General features: G+C 51.4%; 1 protein-coding gene across 1 annotated transcript; it reads left to right on the top strand.

Moving 5' to 3' along the window:
* Positions 1–213: 213 nt before the first annotated feature.
* On the top strand, positions 214–20,647 carry LOC108530417 (uncharacterized). Its single transcript, XM_017873350.1, has 2 exons — positions 214–1,455; positions 20,559–20,647. The coding sequence occupies exons 1-2, from the start codon at positions 477–479 to the stop codon at positions 20,645–20,647; spliced, it is 1,068 nt and encodes a 355-aa protein (XP_017728839.1). The 5' UTR covers positions 214–476.
* The last annotated feature ends 4,160 nt before the right edge of the window (positions 20,648–24,807 follow it).

Genomic DNA, 24,807 nt, shown 5'->3' with positions numbered 1-24,807 from the left:
TTTTTTTTTTTTTTTTTTTTGAGGCAGGGTCTTNTTTCACCGTGTTAGCCAGGATGGTCTCGATCTCCTGACCTAGTGATCCGCCCGTCTCGGCCTCCCAAAGTGCTGGGATTACAGGCTTGAGCCACCGCGCCCGGCCAATTTTTGTAATTTTTATAGAGATAGATTTCACCATGTTGGCCAGGCTGGTCTCGAACTCCTGACCTCAAGTGATCCACCCACCTCAGCCTCTCAAAGCCCTGGGTTTACAGGCGGAGCCACCATGCCTGGCCATGCCTGCTCTTACTTCCTCCTCCTGTGACTGCCTCCCTGTTCACACATTTGGAAAAAGTCCAGAGATGAAGTGATTTGCCCAAGGTCACCCTGCTCAGGAGCCCTCTCAAGCTGTGTCTGGCTGCCCGGCCACCAGGCTGCAGGTGGAGACTCAGGGTTGATGGATCTCGAGCTGCTCTGCCTACCTGGCTGCCTGGGTCCCCATGCCCCAGCTGGGAAAGCCCTGCTCTGAGGACCAGAGACAGGCGGGTGTTGTGCTATCCGCAGTGGCCGTTTCTGGAAGGCAGGAGCCTCCCTTCACTTCTGCACCACTTAGCACGGGGCCTGCAGGCTCCGGGCTCCAGGCCTCTCCCGACTCCTCCACACCGTTGGCAGCTGCGGTGTTGCAGCACCCAGGGAACCGGCAGGAAGGTTGTGGGGGTGGTCGTGGGTGGAGCATGGGGACTCACAGAACCTCGCCTCCCCGCCCAGTGGTGCTCATCGGGGACTCGGGCGTGGGCAAGAGCAACCTGCTGTCGCGCTTCACCCGCAACGAGTTCAACCTGGAGAGCAAGAGCACCATCGGCGTGGAGTTCGCCACCCGCAGCATCCAGGTGGACGGCAAGACCATCAAGGCGCAGATCTGGGACACCGCCGGCCAGGAGCGCTACCGCGCCATCACCTCCGCGTGCGTGTCGGCAGCCTGGGCAGGGACGCTGAGATTTGGGGGCGTGGGCATGCGGCGCGTGGGCTTGGAAGGACGTGTAGGAGTTGGGCAGGAGAAGGGGAGAGTGTGCTCCCAAGAGCAGGAAGTGAGGCTGGAAGAACACCTCAGCCATGCGCCGTGGGGCCCTCAGGCAGACCAGCGTCCAGCCTTGGCCACACCAGGGTATCTCTGGGCTCTCTGGGTACCAAGTGCAGTGAGGAGTTGGCTCGGGCCACTACGCCTTGCTGCTGCCCCTTCCCAGCCAGCTTCCCAGCCTTCCTCCTCCCTCAGCTCCCCTCCTCACTGGGGCCCACACCCCTCCTATCCTCCCACCCAGGCCTGGCCCTCCTTCCCTGCAAAGGCTTCCCAGCCATCAGGACCCACTCAGCTGCCTTTTTCTGGACCCCTCCCAAGCGCCCCAGTCATTCCTACCACCATCGTGTTTAGGTCTTCTGGGCTCCTTCCCATGTCCTTCATCCCTCAGGTGCATCTGGTCTGTCACCTCCTGTTTTTTTTTTTTTTTTTTTGAGATGGAGTTTGGCTCTTGTCGCCCAGGCTGGAGTGCAGTGGTGCGATCCAGACTCACTGCAATCTCTGCCTCCCAGGTTCAAGCAATTCTGTCTCAGCCTTCCGAGCAGCTGGGATTACAAGCGCCCACCACCACACTCGGCTAATTTTGTATTTTAGTAGAGACTGGGTTTTGCTGTGTTGGTCAGGCTGGTCTCGAACTCTTGATCTCAAGTGATCCACCCACCTCAGCCTCCCAAAGTGTTGGAAATACAGGTGTGAGCCACTGTGCCTGGCCTTAATTTTTCCTTTTTAGCCAAAGGTTGTGAGTGGTCTGATGGCTTCTGATCCAGTCCCATCTGTTTTCTTGGGCTTTTAAGGACATTTAATAATTGATGGGGCGGCTGCCTTCTGAGCCATCGGGAGTGGAAGGTGCTTTGGATTCTGGTGCTTTGACGTGCAGGAGGAAGGGAGCATCTCTGGGACCTTATCGTCCGGCACCCTGCACTGTATGGCTTTGGGTAAGTCATGCCTCCTCTTGGGGCCTTGGCCATCAAATCTATGAGATGGGCCATGTTGCCCAGGCTGGTCTCGAACTCCTGACCTCAAGTGATCCTCCCACCTCACCCTTCCAAAGTGCTGGGATTACAGGTGTCAGCCACCACCCACACAGCCACCCACTTTTATCTCCCAGGAGGGCCCAACTCTTCTCCCTTGGTTCCAATGTGAAAAATCCCAGGGGAGAATCTGATTGGCCCAGCTTGGGTCACATGGTTGCCCAGGGCCAGGAGGGTGGGGCAGCAGGACGGCAGCCACGTGACTGGGGTGGGGGAGGAGGGGCTCTTCCTGATAAGGGGTGTCTGTCCAGAACAGAGAGGGTCCCAGCTTTTGAGTGATGGAGGGTTGCACTACAGCCTCTAGAGTCTTCTTCAGAGGGAGGAGAGAGCATGAAGCTTGGGAGAAAAGGCTTCCCGGAGTTAAGTGGGAAACAGCTCCTCGTCTATTCTTGTCCCTTTGATCCTCAGTGGTATTGTCAATTCCATGACAACGGGAGATGCAGGCTTTTAAGTCACAAGTGATTTTCGCAAGCAACAAACTTTATATTTTTATCACTCTGAATCCTCCCAAATGACTGCTTTCTCAAGGGCTGTGTGTGGGGCCTGCCAGAGTCTCCACTAGGATCCACAGTGCCTCCAGAGGTGGGTGACACCCCACTGGTCTTGGGGCGCTCTTGGAATCTGCCCGTTGACGTCATTTCTGCTGCCAGGCACTGCCTCTGTCTGGCTCCTGCCTCCTGCCCCCTCCGCTTGTGTCTCCTCTGCCTCTTGAAGGACATTTGCAAGCAAATTGAGCTTTGTAGTGGAGAGCATCAGCCTCAATTTCACTTGAAACCATCATCTTCAGCTTGAGAGGCCACACAGTCACATGAACACACACACACAAACACCTCCAAAACGCTGTCACACACAGAAATGCATATGTGCTTGGACACACACAGACACACACAGACATACGCGTGCATGCAAGACACATACGCTGATGCACACTCAGCCACAGCCACACAGACACATTCACACAGAGGCGTGCACAGAGAGTCAGATAGGGACAGACAGATGAGCAAAGCAGGATACAAAGGAGCCGCACAGATGGACAGACCCAGACACACATATACAAGGACACGCACACACACACACACACACACTCAATCTCACGTAGATGTATACACTTGTCAGTCAGTGCTGGACTGGTCAGTATTTAACACAACCAGCGTTCTGACTTGTAGCAGTTGCTAATTTCCTCGGTGTCAATATTCCCATCGGTTTCCAGCTATCATTATGAGGTCAGAGTTGGGGAGAGGGCACACGGTTGAGCTGGGAGGAGTCGGCTCTGACACCCGTAGCCACTGCCAGGCTCACACAGTCACTCACAACAATAGACACACGCACACATGCTCTGCTGAAAACTGTCTCTCCCCTGGTGTCCCAGCAGTCCTGGATTCAACCCCTGGCTATGCTGTGTGTCTTTGATCACATTTCTCAACCTCTCTGAGCCTCCCATTTCTTATAAAATGGCAAAAGCCCAGCCAGGGCTGATGGAAGGATGGGTGGTCATTTGGGAGTGCCCCCACATGGAGCCTGGCACCCGGTGGTGGCTTAGCCTTGCACAGAAGAGAGAGTGCTCTGTGACCATCTGCTTGGTCCTGGGGTCTGGGCACTGGGCTGGCACAGATACCTGTTCAGCTGCCTGTTCACCAGAGCCCCAGGACCACAGCTGGTATGTGCCCACCAGCCCATCGGCAGCCCTTTGGCACTCTGCTGCTCTGGAACAAGATGTGGGGTGTGTCTCCTGGTATAATTTAGGGCCCCCACTCTCTGCAACCTGGTCCCCCAGGCTTCCCAGATTTGTGTCTTGGGCTGGTCTCTCTGCCTGGAGGGTCCTGCCTCTGGCCCCTCACCTTCTGACCATCAGAGTTCATGCTGTGGCTGCGCGTGGTGAGGTCCATCTGTAGTTCAGCTACTTGAGAGACCGACATGGGAGGATCTCTTGGGCTCAGGAGTTCGAGGCTACAGTGAGCTGTGATTATGCCACTGCACCCTAGCCTGGGCAACAGAGCAAGACTTTGTCTCTACAAAAAATTTTAAACAGCATTAGCCAGGTGTGGTGGTGGTGCACCTGTGGTCCCAGCTACTTGGGAGGCTGAGGTGGGAGGATCGCTTGAGCCTGGGAGGTCTAGGCTGCAGTGAGCTATGATGGCCCCGCTGCACTCCAGCCTGGGTGACAGAGCAAGACCCCAACTCTTAAAAAAAAAAAAAAAAAGGAATTGGCCAGGCGCAGTGGCTCAAGCCTGTAATCCCAGCACTTTGGGAGGCTGAGGCGAGTAGATCACCTGAGGTCAGGAGTTCGAGACCAGCCTGGTCAACATGGTGAAACCTCATCTCTACTAAAAATACAAAAATTAGCAGGGCGTGGTGGCACATGCCTGTAATCCCAGCTACTTGGGAGGCTGAGGCAGGAGGATTGCTTGAACCTGGAAGGCAGAGGTTGCAGTGAGCCGAGATCTCGCCACTGAACTCCAGCCTGGGCAACAAGTAAGACTCCATCTCAAACAAACAAACAAACAACAAAAACAAACAAAAAAGAGGCCAGGCATGGTGGCTCACACCTGTAATCCCAGCACTTTGGGAGGCCGAGGTGGGAGGATCACCTGAGATCAGGAGTTCAAGACCAGCCTGGCCAAAGTGGTGAAACTCTGTCTCTACTGGAAAATACAAAAATTAGCCGGTTGTGATGGGGTATGCACCTGTAATCCCAGCTACTAGGGAGGCTAAGGCAGGAGAATCACTTGAAACAGGGAGGCGGAGGTTGCAGTGAGCTGAGATCATGCTACTGCCTTTCAGACTGGATGACAGAATGAGACTCTGTCTCAGGAAAAAAAAAAAAAAAAAAAAAAAAAAAAATTACCAGATAGATTCCACAAACTCTCTCCAAAGGAGAGGAGACAAGAGGTGTGCTTCCAGCCTTCCAGAACCTTCCCTGCATCTCCTCAACAAACCTAGTTCCCCTCAGCTCTGGGAAGGGCTCAGGGCCTTGCCTGGACCCTAAGTTGACTCTGCATATGGCTGTGATCTGAACTGGGGTGAGACGGGGGGACGACCCTGCCCCCCAGTCTGGGCCAGAGCTCCCATTTCCCAGGTTCATGCTTGGCTGTGGGTGGGCCCTGAGGGACCCTTTGCTGGCTGGGTCACAGATACAAGGTCCTGGTTTGTGAGCAGCCTGTTGACTTGCTCATGCAGTACAGGGGCCCTGTGGAGGGGCACGTTGTCCCCCAGGCCACCTCTGTCTGGCCTGGGAGGAGTCTGGGCAGGTCCCCACCCCAGGGCCAATTCCACCCTGTGGCCTCTTTGCTGATGGGGCCGTCTCTTCCTTCAAAGGGTTTCCTGCTGCTGGACCGGAAATGATTTCTTCTGATATTTCAGAGGCAGAAGGCATTTCTCACCTTCCCAAGAGCCAGGAGGATGGAGGTTAGAAAGAGTGGGGTCGTTTCCGGCCCAGGGAGGCCAAGTGGGAACCCTGTGACTGATCAATTTGTCCTGGTTCCTGGGAGGATGTCACCCAGGCAGGGTTCAGGGGAGGAGGTGGAGATTTGGGGGTGGAGGGGCTCCCACAGCCTGGGCCTGAACCCCCTGCTGGGCTCCTCCACCTCCCAGCTCTGCCTCTGGAGGGAGAGGCTAATCTTCCTCCAAACACTTCAGGCTTCAGGAAATCATAGGCTCTCAGAGCGCAGGGCCCCTCTCGGCAGAGCGAGTGCGATTTTTCCCGGGAAGTGGCTCTTATAAGACTCTCTAAGGGGTCCCTGACCTGAAGAGAAGGTTCAACAGCCCTGCCTCGGAGGAGGAAAATGAACATTCGCTGTGCGTACAAAAATAGCTTACATGCTCGGAGCCTGCGTTTGAGGGGTGCAGGCCCAGCGCACAGGGGTCTGGGTCCAAGCCTTCACCTCGCTGGCACTCTCAATGAACTTGGGAGCAGGCACGCCCCTCTCCGGCAGGTTCATTCCCCGTCAAGGAGGGAGAAACAGGCCATCTTCATGGGCCTCGGCAACGCAGGAAGGGCTGAGTGCAGTGAGGGCTGAATGCTTGCTCCTCCTGGACACTGTGGCCTTGGCAGCCGCGGGGAAGATTCAGGGCGTGTGTGGCTGGGCGGAGTTGTTTTAGCTCTGCCCTGAGCAGGGAGCCGTGGTGGTGGGCAGTTGGGGCCTGAGGGGTCGGGGTCTAGCTGGTCAGGTGACGTCTTCCACTCCCAGACTCTAGGAAGCAGGCCCAGCCTCGGGAGGGCAGACATGTCGTTTGTACCGGGCACAAGTGGCCAGGGAATGACCGATGGCAGGCTGTTGTGACTGGAAGGAGGATAGAACCGGGACAGTGGAGGTCTTGGTTCTAGTGGCTGCTGTGACATTGTCCTCTCCTCTCTCTGCTTGTCTCTCTCCCTATCCTCATCCTGATCCCCACCCTTCCTCTCTCTCTCTCTTTTCTCCTCTGCCCTGGAGTCTCGCTCTGTCGCCCAGGCTGGAGGGCAGTGGCGTGATCTCGGCTCATTGCAACCTCCGCCTTCCGGGGTCAAGCGATTTTTCTGCCTCTGCCTCCTGAGTAGCTTGGACTACAGGCACCTGCCACCACACCTGGCTAATTTTTATATTTTTAATAGAGATGGGGTTTCACCATGTTCGCCAGGCTGGTCTCAAACTCCTGACCTCAGGTGATCTACCCATCTTGGCCTCCCAAAGTGTTGGGATTACAGGTGTGAACCACTGCACCTGGCCTAATTTTTGTATTTTTAATAGAGACGGGGTTTCACCATATTGGCCAAGCTGGTCTCGAACTCCTGACCTCGTGATTCTCCTCTGCCCTCCTTTTCTTTTTATTTTCTTTTCTTTTTTTTTTTTTTGTGAGACAGGGTCTCGCTCCGTCCCCCAGGCTGGAGTGCAGTGGCGCAATCTCAGCTCACTGTAGCTTCCAACTCCTGGGCTCCAGTAATCCTTCTTCCTCCGCCTCCCACATAGCTGGGATCACAGGTGCATACCACTATGTCTGGCTAATTTTTTGTAGAGATGGAGCCTCACTATGTTACCAGGCTGGTCTTAAACTCCTAGGCTCAAACGATCCTCCTGCCTCGGCCTCCCAAAGTGCTGGGACTATAGGTGTGAGCCACTACGCCCAGCCCCTCTGCCTGTCTTGCCCCTAACAGGTGGGTGCCAGCCAACATGTCCTCCTGCAGGTGCCAGTCACCTTCCACCTGAGGGCATTCCCGGTGCAGGTGCACGGCTGGGGCTGGCCCTGGGAGCGGCCCTCGCCTATGATGGGTGGCAGCTGGTGAATAAACTCGGGCTTCCTGGTGCCTGGGTTGGGACAGCCACAGCAGCCCAGCGGCTCCCAAGAGGGTTGAGTTCCCCTTGCCCACCGAGGCTCCGGCTGTCTAAAGAACAGGCTTGTCCAGACCCACAACCCTTCTCAGGTTGTCTGCACGCTTGCTTCAGGGTTGCTTTGGGGACACCCCCCTTCCAGGGCTTCCTGCTCCCACTTCTGCTAAGAAGGGTCTTGGAGGCCTGGCGCAGTGGCTCATGCCTGTAATCCCCACACTTTGGGAGGCTGAGGCGGGCAGATCACGAGGCCAGGAGATCAAAACCATCCTGGTTAACACGGTGAAAACCTGTCTCTACTAAAAAATACAAAAAATTAGCCAGACGTGGTGGCGGGCGCCTGTAGTCCCAGCTACTCAGAAGGCTAAGGCAGGAGAATCACTTGAACTCGGGAGGTGGAGGTTGCAGTGAGCCAAGATTGCACCACTGCACTCTAACCTGATGACAGAGTGAGACTCAGTCTCAAAAAAAAAAAAAAAGAGGCATGTTTGTGGCTGGGCATGGTGGCTCACGCCTGTAATCCCTGTACCTGAGGTCAGGAGTTCAAGACCAGCCTGCCCAACATGGTGAGACCCCGTCTCTACTAAAAATATCAAAATTAGCCAGGCGTGGTGGCACACACCTGTAATCCCAGCTACTTGGGAGGCTGAGGCAGGAGAATCGCTTGAACCCAGGAGATGGAGGTTGTTGTGAGCTGAGATTGCACCATTGCACTCCAGCCTGGGTGAGAGAGTGAGACTCCGTCTCAAAACAAAACAAACCAAACAAATAAAAAAAGGCAGGTTTGTGTTGGAGCCATTCTGTAGCAGGAGGTAAGGTGGAGGCCCCGGGGCACCCTGCAGCCAGGACTCCTTTCACTTAGCTTATGTGAGCAGCCACTGTGTGCCTGGATCTGTGCTGGGCCCAGGGACGGTGAGATGAGGCAACCGACAACACCTGTCCTCGGGGGGTTCCCAGGGTACTGAGGAAGGCAGGTGGAAGAGCCGGCAGGCCTCAGATGAGCAGGCTCTGAGGGCTGACTGCCTGCGGCTGCATCCAGGGTCTCCTGTTATTGTGTGAGTTAGTACCTCTCTCCATGCCTCAGTTTCCTCATTTGCAATGGGCACGATAATAGCCTCCTCCTCAAAGGGCCATCGTGAGGCAGAAATGGTTCCTGTGAAGCACCTCCAGTGGGGCCTGGCCTGTGGTCGGATCTCAATCGCTGTGAGATGTCAGTGTTGGGTACAGGGCATTGGGCAGGCCTGGAGCTGGGCCAGGGACCTCTCGGGAGGGCTGCAGAGAGTGGCCACCAGGCAAGCGCTGGGCATGGCGGATTGAAGCAGGGCCTCTCTGTGGCAGGGCCTGCCAGGTTCCTGGAGAAACTGCCCTGAGTTGGTGATGAGATAGGAAACCCTGTTAAAACAAAATATTTAACTTAATTATTTATCTCTTATTTTATTTTATTATTTTATTTTATTTATTTATTTATTTTTTATTTTTTTTATTTTGAGACGGAGTCTCGCTCTGTCGCCCAGGCTGGAGTACAGTGGCCGGATCTCAGCTCACTGCAAGCTCCGCCTCCCGGGTTTACGCCATTCTCCTGCCTCAGCCTCCCGAGTAGCTGGGACTACAGGCGCCAGCCATCTCGCCTGGCTAGCTTTTTTTTTGTATTTTTTAGTAGATACGGGGTTTCACCATGTTAGCCAGGATGGTCTCGAACTCCTGACCTCGTGATCCGCCCGTCTCGGCCTCCCAAAGTGCTGGGATTACAGGCTTGAGCCACCGCGCCCAGCCTATTTTATTTTTTTGAGACAGAGTCTCCCTCTGTTGCCCAGGCTGGAGTGCAGTGGCATCATCTCGGCTCACTGCAGCCTCCACCTCCCGGGTTCGAGCTATTATCCTGCCTCAGCCTCCCCAGTAGCTGGGATGATGGGCATGTGTCACCACGCCTGGCAGATTTTTGTATTTTTTAGTACAGACAGGGTTTCACTATGTTGGCCAGGCTGGTCCCAAACTCCTGACCTTAAGTGATCTACCTGCCTGGGCCTCCCAAAGTGCTGGGCTTACAGGTGTGAGCCACTGTGCCCGGACTAACTTCTGTTTTAGATGTTGAGGGCACACGTGCAGCCTTGTTACATGGGTAAATTGTGTGTCATGGCGGTTTGGTGTACAGATTATTTTGTCACGCAGGTAATAAGCACAGAACCCAGTAGGTAGTTTTTTAGATCCTCACCCTCCTACCCATCTCCACCCTCAAGTAGGCCCTCGTGACTATTGTTTCTTCTTTGTGCAAATACATATAACAGAGTCTTACTCTGTCGCTCAGGCTGGAGTGCAGTGGTGCAATCTTGGCTCATTGCACCCACGACCTCCCAGGCTCAGATGATTCTCCCGCCTCAGCCTCCCTGAGTAGCTGAGACCACAGGCATGCACCACCATGCCTGGCTAATTAAAAAAAAAATGGTATAGATGAGGTCTCACTCTGTTGCCCAGGCTGGTCTCGAACTCTTGGGCTCAAGCAATCCTTCCATCTTGAGCTTCCTAAGTGTGGGATTACAGGCCCACCTTGGCCTCCAGAAGTGTTGGGATTACAGGGATGAACCACCTCTCCTGACCTACAAAAAAAATTTTTTATATAAAAGGAGTTTCTCCCCATTACTGATGCAAACCTGCTGGAGAGCTCAAGATACGCTGCACGGTTTTCCAAAGGAACGTGCTATATTTATGTGCGTCTATTTCTGGGCTTTCTATTCTGCTCCATTGATCCATCTCTCTGTTTCCTTGCCAGTTCCACAGGGTCTTTATTTATTTATCTTTTAGACACCAGGTCTCACTCTGTTGCCCAGGCTGGAGTGCAATGGTGCGATCATAACTCACTGCAGCCTTGACCTCCTGGGCTCAAGGGATCCTCCTAGCTCAGCTTCCTGAGTAGCTGGGACTACAAGTGTGTACCACAGTGCCTGGCTAATTTTTTATTTTTCATTTTTGTAGAGATGAAGCCTTGCTGTGTTTCCCAGGCTGTTCTAAAACTCCTGGCCTCAAGCCATCCTCCCGTCTTAGGCTCCCAAAGTGCTGGGATTATAGGCATGAGGCACTGCACTGGTTCCCCCGCTTTTTTTATATTTATTTATTTATTTATTTATTTATTTATTTATTTATTTACTTTTTGAGACTCTCACTCTGTCGCCCAGGCTAGAGTGCAGTGGCGCGATCTCAGCTCACCACAACCCCCGCCTCCCGGGTTCAAGCGATTCTCCTGCCTCAGCCTCCCTGGTAGCTGGGATTACAGGCGCCCACCACCACGCCCAGCTAATTTTTGTATTTTTAGTACAGATGGGGTTTACACCATGTTGGCCAGACTGGTCTTGAATTTCCGACCTCAGGTGATCCACCCACCTCAGCCTCCCAAAGTGCTGGGATTACATGTGTGAGCCACTGTGCTCAGCCCTGTTTTATTTTATTTTAAGAGATGGGCTCTCTCTGCATTACCTAGGCTTGAGTGCAGTGGCTATTTACAGGTACAATCGTAGTGCACTGCAGCCTTGGATTCCTGAGCCCATGCTATCCTCCCATCTTAGCCTTCCACATAGCCGGGACTATAGGCATCCACTACTGTGCCTGGCTCATGCCTTGATTACTGTAGTTTTATAGTAAATATTAAATCAGTCTTCCAACTTTCTTCTTCAATATTACGTTTGCTATTCTGGCTCTTTTGTCTCTCCATATAAACTTGAAAATCAGTTTGTCATTATCCACAAAATAATTTGCTGGGATTTTGATTGGGATTGTGTTGAATCTACAGATCAAGTAGGGAAGAGCTGACATGTTGACAATATCAAGTTCTCCTATCCATGAACATGGAATATCTCTCCATTTATTTGGTTCTTCTTTGATTTCATCAGACTTTTATAATTTTCCTCGTATCAATCCTGTATATATCTTGTTAGTTTCATAGGTATTTCAGTTCTGAGGTACTAATATAGGTGGTACTGTGTTTTAAATTTCTTTTCTTTTTTTTTGGAGATGGAGTCTTGCTCTGTTGCCAGGCTGGACTGCAGTGGTGCCATCTCAGCTCACTGCAATCTCCGCCTCCCGGGTTCAAGTGATTCCCCTGCCTCAGCCTCCCAAGTGGCTGGGATTACAGGCACGCGCCACCATGCCAAGCTAATTTTTTGTATTTTAGTAGAGAAGGGTTTCACCATGTTGGCCAAAATGGTCTCGATCTCCTGACCGCGTGGTCCACCCGCCTCGGCCTCCCAAAGTACTGGGATTACAAACATGAGTCACCTTGCTGGCCCGTGTTTTAAATTTAAGGCCAATTGTTCATTGCCGGTACTTAGGAGAACAATCGATCTTTGTAAATTAACTTTTTATCCTGCAGCCTTGCTATAATCGCTTATTAGTTCCAGGAAGTTTCTGTGTTGATTCTTTGTAATTTTCCATATAGGTAATCATGTCATCTTGGAACAATAATGAAGTCATTGGCTTTAGAAATATTTGTGTTATTGAAAAATTCAAAGTATACAGAAGCCAAGAGAATAAAACAATGAACTCACCTTATGTCCTCACCACCTAGCTTTGGCAATTGTCAACTCACGGGTGAGCTTGTTTCATCCATACCTGAACCTGTGCCTCCTCCCGTCCACATTCCAGACTTTGAAAATCCCAGATATCATATCATACCATCAGATTATATATCAGAATCTACTTCTAAAAAATGATGCTTTTGAAAACCATCCCATAAGGCTGGGCGCAGTGGCTCATGCCTGTAATCCCAGCACTTTGGGAGGCCGAGGCGGGCGGATCACGAGGTCAGGAGATCGAGACCATCCTGGCCAACATGGTGAAACTCCATCTCTACTAAAAATACAAAAAATTAGCCAGGCGTGGTGTCGGGCGCCTGTAGTCCCAGCTACTCGGGAGGCTGAGGCAGGGGAATGGCATGAAACTGGGAGGCAGAGCTTATAGTGAGCCAAGATCGTGCCACTGCACTGCAGCCTGGGCAACACAGTGAGACTCCGCCTCAAAAAAAAAAAAAAAAATTACCTGGGCGTGGTGGTGGACACCTGTAGTCCCAGCTACTCGGGAGGCTGAGGCAGGAGAATCACTTGAACCTGGGAGGCGGAGGTTGTGGTGACCTGAGATCACGCCATTGCATTCCAGCCTGGGCAACAGAGGGAGACTCCATCTCAAAAAAATAAAGAAAAAGAGAAAATAGAAAACCATCTCATAATACCATTATCCCCCATTATCCCCCTAAAACAAATTAGCAATGTTTCCTTAACAGCACTGACTATCCAATCAGTGCTCAAATGTTTCCAATTGCTTCATGAACTTTACAACATTTTGTTGTGAAATTTTTCAGTGTCACAACATGTCTAAAAGAACAGCATGATGAACCCCTGCAGGCGCTTCACCTGTTTTCACTAGTTGTTGAGATTGTTCCCTTTCATTATTGTCGCAAGAGTTTTACAAGTAGGTACACATTGTTTTTAGCCATTCCAAATGAGTCATTACCCATTGCTTTGCTTTCTTTTTAATAGTCAAGTCTTTTTTTTTTTTTTTTTTTTTTGAGATAGTCTCACTCATTGCCCAGGCTGGAGTGCAGTGGCACCATCATGGCTCACTGCAGCCTCCACCTCCTGGGCTCAAGCGATCCTCCCACCTTAGCCTCCTGAGTAGCTGGGACTACAGGAGTGTGCCACTATACCTGGCTAACTTAACAACATTTTTTAGAGAGATGGGGTCTCATTATGTTGCCCAGGCTGGTCTCAAACTCCTGGACTCCAGCAATCCCCGCATCTTGGCCTCCCAAAGTGCTGGGATCATAGGCATGAGCCACTGTGTGTGGCCAATAATCACTCTTTGTGGTTATTCCAGTGTCTTGGATTATTATTGCTATTTTTTCCTATAAAAAAGTGGTAAATATTTTTTCTTGTTTCTTCTATATCCCTATAAAATTTGTAATTATTCATTTGTTTAACAAATATTTCCTGAGCCGCTCCAGATACTGTAGCTGTTTTTCATATAAATTGTACAAATTGTATTCATTTCATTTAATTAATTACTCAGTGTTTCATATCTTTGCTGCATTGTGAGTGATTTCCTGTCAGTCTTGTGGTGCCTCCCCTCCACCACTATTTTTTCTAACCTATCATTGCTGGCATGTAGAAAATGACTGATTCTGCCGGGTGCGGTGACTCACGCCTGTAATCCCAGCACTTTGGGAGGCCGAGGCGGGCGGATTGCCTGAGGTCAGGAGTTTAAGACCAGCCTGGCCAACATGGTGAAACCCCTCTCTACTACAAAAACACAAAAATTAGCCAGGTATGGTGGTAGGCGCCTGTAATCCCAGCTACTCGGGAGGCTGAGGCAGGAGAATCACTTGAACCCAGGAGGTGTAGGTTTCAGTAAGCTGAGATCGTGCCACTGCATTCCAGCCTGGGTGATAAAGTGATTCCGTCTCAAAAAAACAAAAAACAAAAAACAACAACAAAAGAGATTCATGAATATTACTTTCATAATCAGACACCTAACTGAGCATTCTCTTTTTTTTTTTTTTGAGTTGGAGTCTCACTCTGTTGCCCCGGCTGGAGTGCAACAGTGCGATCTTGGCTCACTGCAAACTCCACCTCCCGGGTTCAAGCAACTCTCGTGCCTCAGCCTCCCAAAGAGCTGGGACTACAGACGCCTGCCACCACACCCAGCTAATTTTTTTGTATTTTAGTAGAGACAGGGTTTCACCACGTAGGTCAAGCTGGTCTTGAGCTCCTGAACTCAAGCAACCTGCTCAGCTCGGACTCCTAAAGTGCTGGGATTCCAGGCATGAGCCACTGCGCCCAGGCTGTTTTGGTTTTAATTGTGGGGAAATATACACAATATAAAAGTGACAGTTGCAGCTATCAACTGCAGTGAACAATTCAGTGGCATTGTGTGCATTCACGATGTTGTGCAAACCATCTGGTTACATAACTTTTTCACCATTCCTAACAGAAGCTCTCCACCCATGAAGCAAACCCTTTACATTCCAACCTCCCCCAGGCCCTGGCAAGCACCTGAGCTCCCTGGATACGCCAGACATCCTGAGCCTTCTTCAGGAATCCCTCTTGACTGGGCAGCTCTTCAATGATTTGCTTTTTTTTTTTTTTTTTTTTTTTTTTTGAAAAGTTTTTTTTTTTTTTTTTTTTTGAGACAGAGTTTTGCTCTTGTTGCCCAGGTTGGAGTGCAATGGTGCAATCTTGGCTCACTGCAACCTCCACCTCCCCGGTTCAAGCAATTCTCCTGCCTCAGCCTCGCGAGTAGCTGGGATTACAAGGGCCCACCACCACTCCCGGCTAACTTTTGTATTTTTTACTAGAGATTGGGTTTCACCATGTTGACCAGTCTGGTCTCGAACTCCTGGCCTCAGGTGATCCACTTGCCTCGGCGGCCCAAAGTGCTGGGATTACAGGCATGAGCCGCTGTGTCCGGCCCGTGATTTGCATTTTGAGCCATTTCTTTTCTTGCATCTCAAACAAATTTAAGGTCAAGTCTCACCTGGCATGGATATTCTACTGGAGCCCTAAGCTAGGGCCTGCATCTGGACTTCAGGTCCCCGGCCGCAGGTGCCATAAGACAGTCAGCCTTCCTGCTTTCATACTTGAGAATTCGCCTCTCTTTCTCTTGAGCTCAGTCATGTGTTTATAGCTGGGGGATCTGTGTCCACCTGGTTCATTTCTGTTGCTAAAACCCTCCACGTTTTTTCTCACCCTCCCACATAACCTCTGACGGCAGCCATTCCATTTACAGCGCAGAAATAATGGTGCCTACCTCCCCCAGACGTGAGCTGGAACCGTAGGCTGGTGCGTCGCTTCTGAAAAGTGAATACCGAGTGTATTCCAGGACCAGCTGAAACGCAAAGTCAGGCCACCACTTAAGAGGATTGGAGGGCCGAGCGTGAATGTAAAATGACAACGAGGTAATCACACCTTCTCTTAACTGGCCTGCTTCTTTGCTGCGTTTTATTTTAAGCGCTTCGGAGCATTTGTGTTGCTTTTGTGATCCTTCGTTCGTTCGTGGTTCTTTTGCAGCCAAGCCCTCCCCGGCTTATGCAAATATGAGTCCCCAGAAGGCAGCCCCCACACCAACTGCAAGGGACAGAGATAGTAAATTCCACAGCCAGGTTCTGGGTTTCGCCACCATCAGGCGAGATGAGGCCTGGAGTTCGGGGCTGGGGGCAGGGCACAAAGCCCCTCCTAAAATATCCCCACTGCCCACAGAGCCCCCTCTCCGTCAGCTCTTCTGCAACAGAGGGCACATGCCTTTGGACTGTTGTTACCAAACCAGAGTCTGCCCGCCTCGCATGGCAAAGCCTAATTCTGACATCAGGACTGCAGTGAAGAGAAAATGAGGCGTTTTGCGCAGGACTCCCAGCAGGCAGAATCGGCCAGCTCATGCTTAAAACCCAGACTCCCCGACGGCTTCTCAATGGCTTATGGGTAAGGGTTTTTAAAAGTGGGGAGGGTCCGGGCACAGCAGCTGAGGCCTATAATCCCACTTTGGGAGGCCAACGCAGGTGGATCACTTGAGGCCAGGAGTTCGAGGCGAGCCTGGGCAACATGGTGAAACCCTCTCTTTACTGAAAATACAAAAAGTAGCTGGGTGTGGTAGTGCGTGCACGCCTGTAATCCCAGCTACTCGGGAGGCTGAGGCATGAGAATTGCTTGAGCCCAGGAGGTGGAGGTTGCAGTGAGCCAAGATCACGCCATTGCACTCCAGCCTGGGAGACAGAGCGAGACTCCATCTCAAAAATAAATAAATAAATAAGTAAATAAATAGAAGTAGGAATATCTCGAAGCAGCAGCCCACAGGTCATAGGTGGATTTGAAGTTTTTTTTTTTTTTTTTTTTTTTGATGGAGTCTCGCTCTGTTGCCAGGCTGGAGTGCAGTGGTGCGATCGTAGCTCACTGCAACTTCTGCCTCCTGGGTTCGAGTGATTCTCCTGCTTCAGCCTCCCGAGTAGCTGGGACTACAGGCATGCACCACTACACCCAGCTAATTTTTGTATTTTTAGTAGAGATGGGGTTTCACCATGTTGGCCAGGATGGTCTTGAGCTCCTGACCTCATGATCCGCCCACCTTGGCCTCCCAAAGTGCTGGGATTACAGGCGTGAGCCACCGAGCCTGACCTGAAAATTTTCTAATTTGCAATTGCTTTAAGCAGGCGACGCTTTGTCTAAAAATCTGGGATCAGTAGAAAAGAATGCTAGCTCTGGCCTGTGGACAGGACCTCCTCCAGGACCCTCGGGAAAGAATTTAGAAGAAAGAACAGAGGTCAGAGTTCTGTCCTCAGCTCCCCCTTATCTGAGGTACCTGTCAACAGATCGTTTGATGGGGGGGCGGGGGTCCAGGTTTCTGAAAAACAACTCAGGGACCTATGTTAAGATGTCATCTTTAGGCCGGGCGCGGTGGCTCACGTCTGTAATCCCAGAACTGTGGGAGGCTGAGGCGGGCAGATCACGAGGTCAGGAGATCGAGACCATCCTGGCTAACACGGTGAAACCCCGTCTCTACTGAAAATACAAAAACATTAGCCGGGCGAGGTGGCGGGCGCCTGTAGTCCCAGCTACTCGGGGGGCTGAGGCAGGAGAATGGCGTGAACCCAGGAGGTGGAGCTTGCAGTGAACCAAGATTGCGCCACTGCACTATAGCCTGGGCGACAGAGTGAGACTCCGTCTCAAAAAAAAAAAAAAAAAAATCATCTTTAGCTGGGTACGTTGGCTCTCCCCTGTAATCCCAGCACTTTGGGAGGCCGAGGCGGGCGGATCATCCAAGATCAAAAGTTCGAGACCAATATGGAGAAACCCCGTCTCTACCAAAAATAAAAAATTAGCTGGACATGGTGGCACATGCCTGTAATCCCAGCTACTCGGGAGGCTGAGGCACGAGAATCGCTTGAACCTGGGAGACAGAGGTTGCGGTGAGCTGCAATCGCTCCATTGCCCTCCAGCCTGGGCGACAAGAGAGAAACTCCGTCTCAGGAAAAAAAAAAAAAAGAGTTTGAGACCAGCCTGGCCAACACAGTGAGACCCCGTCTCTACTAAAATACAAAATTAGTTGGGCATGGTGGCACGTGCCTGTAATCCCAGCTATTAGGAAGGCTGAGGCAGGGGAATTAGGCACAACAAAGCCTATTTTTGACATCAGGGCTGCAGTGAAGAGAAAATGAGGCATTTCGCGCAGGACTCCCAGCAGGCAGAATCGGCCAGCTCATGCTTAAAACCCAGACTCCCCGACGGCTTCCCAATGGCTTATGGGCAAGGGTTTTTAAAAGTGGGGAGGGTCCGGGCACAGCAGCTGAAGCCTATAATCCCAGCACTTTGGGAGGCCAACGCAGGTGGATCAGGGGAATTGCTTGAATCCGGGAGGTGGAGGTTGCAATGAACTAAGATTGCACCATTGCATTCCAGCCTGGGTGCTAGAGCGAGACCCAATCTCATTTAAAAAAGAAAAAAAAAAAAAAGGGATGGTCTGGGCGTGATGGCTCACACCTGTAATCCCAGAACTTTGGGAGGCTGAGGCGGGCGGATCACCTGAGGTCAGGGGTTCAAGACCAGCCTGGCCAACGTGGTGAAACCCCCCCCATCTCTACCAAAAATACAAAATCAGCCAGGCGTGGTGGCGTGCGCCTGTAATCCCAGACATTCGAGAGGCTGAGGCAGGAGAATCGCTTGAACCTGGAGGTGGAGGTTGCAGTGAGCTGGAATTGCACCATTGCACTCCAGCCTGGGTGACAGAGCCTGACTCTGAAGAAAGAAAGAAAACAAAAGTAAAGGAAAGGGAAAGGGAAGGAAGAGAAACAGGGTGAGTGCAGTTGTAATTAGTTAAGGGCCTTGAGATGAGGTCGTATTGGATTTAGGATGGGCCCTAAACCCGATGACAGAGAAGAAGACAGAGACACAGAGAGGAGACAGCTGGGTAACAACAGAGACAGAGCCTGGAGCGATGCAGCCTTAGAGCGAGGAACGTCTGGAGCCACCAGAGGCTGGAAAGGGCAGGAAGGATCCCCGCAGAGTCCTTGGAGGGAGCGTGGGTGGCCCTGGCAGACACCTCAGTCTCAGACTTGTGACCTCCAGAACAGTGAGATAATCCAGTTCTGCAGTTGAAGCTGCCCAATCTGCGATACTTTGTCATGGCATTCCCAGGACATTAACCCAGCTGGCATGTGGTGGCGTTGGGATTTGAACTGTGAAGGTTGATCATCTGAACTGGGTCATTCTTGTCATACTCAACTAAAACAGCGTCGAGAGGCCAGGGGGAAAAACTGACACAGAACACTGCTCCAAAAATGTCATTCTCTGCAAGCCCCAAGGCTGGCACTGCTGCTGTAATCTGAGACCAGTTTTGTGTACAGCTGCTGAGGTAACTCACTGCAACCGTAGGGCTAATTTTGCCCACCTCCATCACCTGTCAATCAGAGCTTCCCAGGTTCCCTTCCTCGGAACCTCACTAGCACCAAGGATCTTTCTCAAAGAGCAGTATGGGCTGGGTGTGGTGGCTCACACCTGTAATCCCAGCATTTTGGGAGCCTGAGGCAGGAGGATCGCTTGAGGCCAGGAGTTCAAGAACAGTCTGGGCAACATAGCGAGACCTCATCTCTACAAAAACAAATAAAATTAGGCCGAGCGCAGTGGCTCATGCCTGTAATCCCAGCACTTTGGGAGGCCGAGGTGGGCGGATCATCTGAGGTCAGGAGTTCAAGACCAGCCTGACCAACAGGGAGAAACTCCATCTCTACTAAAAATACAAAAATTAGCTGGGCGTGGTGGTGGGTGCCTATAATTCCAGCTACTTGGGAGGCTGAGGCAGGAGAATCACTTGAACCCAGGAGGCGGAGGTTATGATGAGCCAAGATTGGGCCACTGTACTCTAGCCTCAGCAACGAGAGCGAAACTCCACCTCAAAAAAGAAAGAAAGAAAGAAAGAAAATTAGCTGGCACTATGGTGCATGACTATAGTCCCAGCTACTTGGGAGGTTGAGGTGGTAGGGATACTTGACCCTGGGAAGTCCAGGCTGCAGTGAGCTACAATTGAGCCACTGCACTCCATCCTGGGCAACAGAGTGAGACCCTGTCTCAGAAACAAACAAAAAAAAATTAATTCAAAGAGCAATATGTAACTTTTCCCCTGTCTCCCTCTCTCTCTCTTTTTCTCTACAAAACCTCCGACCTCCATTTTGTTCTTGCACATACCTAGTCAGAGTGGATGCCCTGAATTACAATTCTGTCTTCCCAAATAAAACATTGTATTTTATTTATTTATTTATTTATTTACTTTTTGAGATGGGGACTCGCCCTGTCACCTAGGCTGGAGTGCAGTGGCGCAATCTCGGCTCACTGCAACCTCCACCTCCCGGGTTCAAGTGATTCTCCTGCCTCAGCCTCCTGAGTAGCTGGGATGACAGGCACGTGCCACCACGCCTGGCTAATTTTTGTGTTTTTGGTAGAGATGGGGTTTCACCATGTTGACCAGGCTGGTGTTGAACTCCTGACCTCAAGTGATCTGCCCACCTCAGCCTCCCAAATTGCTGGGATTATAGGCGTGAGCCACCCCACCCCGCCCAAATAAAATGTTTTAATTTCAGAGACTCGTCTCTGCATTTTTCTTCCTTTCTTTCTTTTTTTTTTTTTGAAATGCAGTCTTCCTCTGTTGCCCAGGCCGGAGTGCAGTAGCACGATCTTGGCTCACTGCAACCTCCACCTCCGGGGTTCAAGCGATTCTCCTGCCTCAGCCTCCTGTGTAGCTAGGGCTACAGGCATGCTCAAGTGGTCTGCCTGCCTTGGCCTCCCAAAGTGCCCGGCCCTCCATTTTTATCGTGACTTCGAAGAACCCTGGTTTACCAAATCAGAGTGGACACAGGTCTTGAGCTCCTCAATACTGAAAAGAACCCCTAAGAATTGAGATGCTTACCTCTGCGATGCTGCATGCAAAATTCTCCCTGCTCTTCAAATAGCCCAGGCCCCTCACTGTGTCTTCTGGGCCTGCCCTCAGCCTGCAGGCTAAGGCCCAGAGCCTGTGGCCTGGAAGGGGCTGCCCTGGGCAGGAGATGAGGAAGGAAAGCCCCGGCCGCTCCTTCTGGGCACGCTTCCTGGATGGTGACAAGGGCCTCGCGTGGCCAGAGGGGCAGGGGCTTAGGCTGAGTGTGTTTTCTCCTTGCAGTTCAGGGCGACGTCTGGATTTGCCACGGCTGTGGCCTGCAGGGCTCGTGGCCAGCGGGCTCCCAGGAGGCCCTGCTGGGTGGTACTTAAGTGAATGATAAATGAGATGGACTGTCTGCATCGATCCAGCCTGGGCCTTACAGAATGGAAACTGTCGGATAGATACTGTGGCTGCCCGGCAGACAGGGCCTCCTGGGAGCAGCTGTTATCGTGGCTGCAGCTGCCTTGGCCCCCACCACCCAGGTGTGCCTTGGCCATGGTCATGGTGGGGAAGCACCCGGACCCTGTAGCTCAAAGGCTCCAGGCCGCACACCCGGATCTGCATGATCTGTTTCGCAGTGGCCCCTCCTCCTCCTCCCGGGTAAAGTCTGGAACTCAGCATCATCTGCTGACTCAGCGGATTCGGAGGGGGCCCTGCTCCACTGGCTCTAGGATAATCCTCTCCAAGCAGGACCGAGGCCAGGAAGTGTATTCCTTTCCTACTCACTCTCTCTTTTCAAAATGGCTTTATTTAATCCTGGCGCGGTGGCTCACGCCTATAATCCCAGCACTTTGGGAAGCTGAGGCTGGTGGATCACTTGAACTCAGGAGTTCGAGACCAGCCTGGCCAACATGGTGAAACCCTGTCTCTACTAAAAGTACAAAAATCAGCCGGGTGTGGTGGCACATGCCTGTACTCCCAGCTAGTTGGGAGGCTGAGGCATAAGAATCACTTAGACCCAGGAGGCACAGGTTGCAGTGAGCAGGGATCGAGCCATTGTACTCCAGCCTAGGTGACAGAGAGAGAACCTGTCTCAAAAAAAAAAAAAAAAAAAAAGGCTTTATTGGTCGAGCACAGTAGCTCACACCTGTTATCCCAGCACTTTGGGAGGCTGAGGCAGGTGGATTCCTTGAGGGCAGGAGTTCGAGACCAGCCTGGCCAACATGGTGAAACTCTGTCTGTACTAAAATTATAAAAGACAGAAAATTAGCCAGGCGTGGTGGTGCATACCTGTAGTACCAGGTACTTGGAAAGATGAGGCAGGAGAATCACTTGAACCCAGGAGGCAGAGGTTGCAGTGAGCTGAGATCATGCCACTGTACCCCAGCATGGGGGACAGACCCAAACTCTTATCTCCCCCAAAAAAAATAGAGACAGAGTCTCATTGTGGTACAATCACAGCTCACTCCAGCCTCGAAATCTTTGGCTTAAGCAATCCTCCTGCCTCAGCTTCCCGAGTAGCTGAGATTACAGGCGTGCACCACCATGCCTGGCTAATTTTTGTATTTTTTGTAGAGATGAGGTATCGCTATGTTGCCCAGGCTGGTCTCAAATTTCTAGCCTCAAGTGATCCTCCCGCCTCCGCCACCAAAGCGCTGAAATTACAGGTGTGAGCTGCCATACCTGGTCTGCACTTGAAGTTTTTGAACTGTTTACTGCTTGATGTCCAGAAATGGCCAAATTCCAAGTATTGGTGCTTTTACTCTTGTCACTTTGCCACCGCCTCTTCCTCTTGGTCATCGTTGGGGACTTGGACACAGGACAGAGGAGCCAAGGCTGACTTCCTGGTTCACACGCTCTCCTTGTCAGGGGGCAGTAGGCTGTGTATTTGAGTTGCTAACCGCTAAGAAGGAATATACCAATGATGGGGGTGGTCCCTGAAGACCTAGCTAACACAGTGAAGCTGGCTGGGTGCTGTGGTTCACGCCTATAATCCCAGCACTTTGGGAAACCAAGGTGAGCAGTTCACTTGAGGTCAGGAATTTGAGACCAATTGTCTCTAGTAAAAATATAAAAATCAGCTGGGGATGGTGGTGCGCACCTGTAATCCCAGCTACTCGGGAGGCTAAGGCAGGAGAATTGCTTGAACCTGGGAGGTGGAGGTTGCGGTGAGCCAAGTCGCACCACTGTACTCCAACCTGGGCAAGACAGTGAGAGACTCCGTCTCGAAATAAATAAATAAATAAAAAATAAACACAGTATATCTGCGGGGCATGGCAGGGCACTCACAGGGGAGCAAGCACCCCCAAGGCCTATTTCTGCAGTAAGGAAGGTGGCGGCCTAAATGGAAGAGATAGAAAATCACCAGGTTCCCTGGGAAATGACTGTTTGAAATCAAACAAGCAATCTTGATCAAAAAGACAGGGGAGAGCCTGATAAGGTCAGACTTTGGGAGGCTGTGAGAATAGTGAGTTCAGAGTTTTCATGAGCACATTGGGTTTAAACAGTTCTGCATGGCAGATGATGGGAATTTTCTGAAAAACCCAGGAGAAAATTATATTTAGATGTCATATTCTAAATACATCCTCTAGGATCCTGTGACTATGTCTGCAAAAATGGATGAAAAGTCTTTCATTTCCTTCATCCATTCATGGGTCCTGTCAAATATCTGTGGATCGTAAAGTGTCCCATGTTCAAGAAATCTGTGGCGTGGACCTTGAAGGGCTTCCTTGCCTGTGCAGGAGGGAAGACTCGGGACAAACCGCAGGGTGGCCAGAGAGAGGAAGCACTCCATCAGGCGGGGATAGGGTGTAAAGGAACAATACAGTATACCCTTTAAAACATACAATGGGCCGGGCGTGGTGGCTCAAGCCTGTAATCCCAGCACTTTGGGAGGCCGAGACCATCCTGGCTAACACGGTGAAACCCCGTCTCTACTAAAAAATACAAAATCTAGCCGGGCGAGGTGGCGGGCGCCTGTAGTCCCAGCTACTCGGGAGGCTGAGGCAGGAGAATGGCGTAAACCCGGGAGGCGGAGCTTGCAGTGAGCTGACATCCGGCCACCGCGGTCCAGCCTGGGCGACAGAGCGAGACTCTGTCTCAAAAAAAAAAAAAAAAAAAAAAAAAAAAAAACATACAAGGGCAGGGCTGGGTGCAGTGGCTCAAGCCTGTTAATCCCAGCACTTTGGGAGGCCAAGGTAAGAGGATCGCTGGAGGCCAGGAGTGCAAGACCAACCTCAGCAACATAGGGAGATGCCCCGTCTCTAAAAAATGTTTAAAAATTAACCAGGGCTGGTGGTCCACACCAGTAGTCCCGTTTCCCAGGGAACCTGGCGATTTTCTATCGCCTGGCTACTCAGGAGGCAGAGGTGGGGGGATTGCTTGCCCAGGAGGTTGAGGCTGCAGTGAGCTATGATTGTGCTGCTACATTCCAGCCTGGGTGACAGAGCGAGGCCCTGTCTAAAACAAACAAACAAACAACAAATTAATAAGTAAACAAAAAACAGGCTGGGCGTGGTGGCTCACGCCTATAATTCCCAGCACTTTGGAAGGCCAAGGTGGGTGGATCACCTGAGGTCAGGAGTTCGAGACCAGCCTGGCCAACACGGTGAAACCCCGTCTCTACTAAAAATACAAAAAATATCAGCTGGGCACGATGGCGGGTGCCTGTAATCCCAGCTACTCGGGAGACTGAGGCAGGAGAATCGCTTGAACCTGGGAGGTGGAGGTTGCAGTGAGCTGAGATCGCACCATTACACTCCGTCCTGGGGGACAAGAGCAAAACCCCATCTCAAAAATAAATAAATAAACACACAATAATAAACAAACAAAAAACATCCAATGTCTCCAATGATCGGGACCTGTGATAACTCCACAGACATTAGTGCAATGGCCACATTAATGCAGGACATAGCCTACTCGGCTTCCACATCCAACCATCTGCAGCCACACGGCCCCATAGAGCCCATGCTGGAATCCTGGTTTTGGACAAAGGCCAGTGATCTTTCCAACACTGTGTGCACAGGAATCACACACATCTACATGCATACATGCATGCAACTGAACATGCCACCCAGGCTCCACGCCATCCTCCATGCTTCCCGGTTGGGTGGGCACGGTCTTGCATTCAGACACCCTGCTCTGTGGTCTCAAGCCTTTCTTTTTTATTTTTATTTATTTATTTTTGAGATAGTCTTGCTCTGTTGCCAGGCTGGAGTGCAGTGGTGCGATCTTGGCTCACTGCAACCTCCACCTCTGGGGCTCAGGCGATTCTCCTGCCTCAGCCTCCTGAGTAGCTGGGACTAATGGCATCTGCCACCACGCCTTTCTAATTTTTTTTTTTTTTGAGACAGAGTCTTGCTCTGTCGCCCAGGCTGGAGTGCTGTGGCATGATCTCAGCTCACTGCAAGCCCCACCTCCCGGGTTCACGCCATTCTCCTGCCTCAGCTTCCCGAGTAGCTGGGACTACAGGCACCCGCCACCATGCCTGGCTAAGTTTTTTGTATTTTTTAGTAGAGACAGGGTTTCACCATGTTAGCCAGGATGGTCT

Source organism: Rhinopithecus bieti, unplaced genomic scaffold (assembly GCF_001698545.2).
Source record: "Rhinopithecus bieti isolate Rb0 unplaced genomic scaffold, ASM169854v2 scaffold_8135, whole genome shotgun sequence".
Classification (NCBI taxonomy): Eukaryota; Metazoa; Chordata; class Mammalia; order Primates; family Cercopithecidae; genus Rhinopithecus; species Rhinopithecus bieti.
The sequence above is the reverse complement of the archived record's forward strand: the minus strand, read 5'-3'. Positions and strand labels throughout refer to the sequence as shown.

Coding starts and splice junctions, on each gene's coding strand:
- LOC108530417 (XM_017873350.1), top strand. CDS start 477: ATGCCCCAGCTGGGAAAGCCCTGCTCTGAGGACCAGAGACAGGCGGGT. Junction 1,456..20,558: donor CCCTCAGGTGCATCTGGTCT/GTCACCTCCTGT, acceptor TTCTCCTTGCAG/TTCAGGGCGACGTCTGGATT.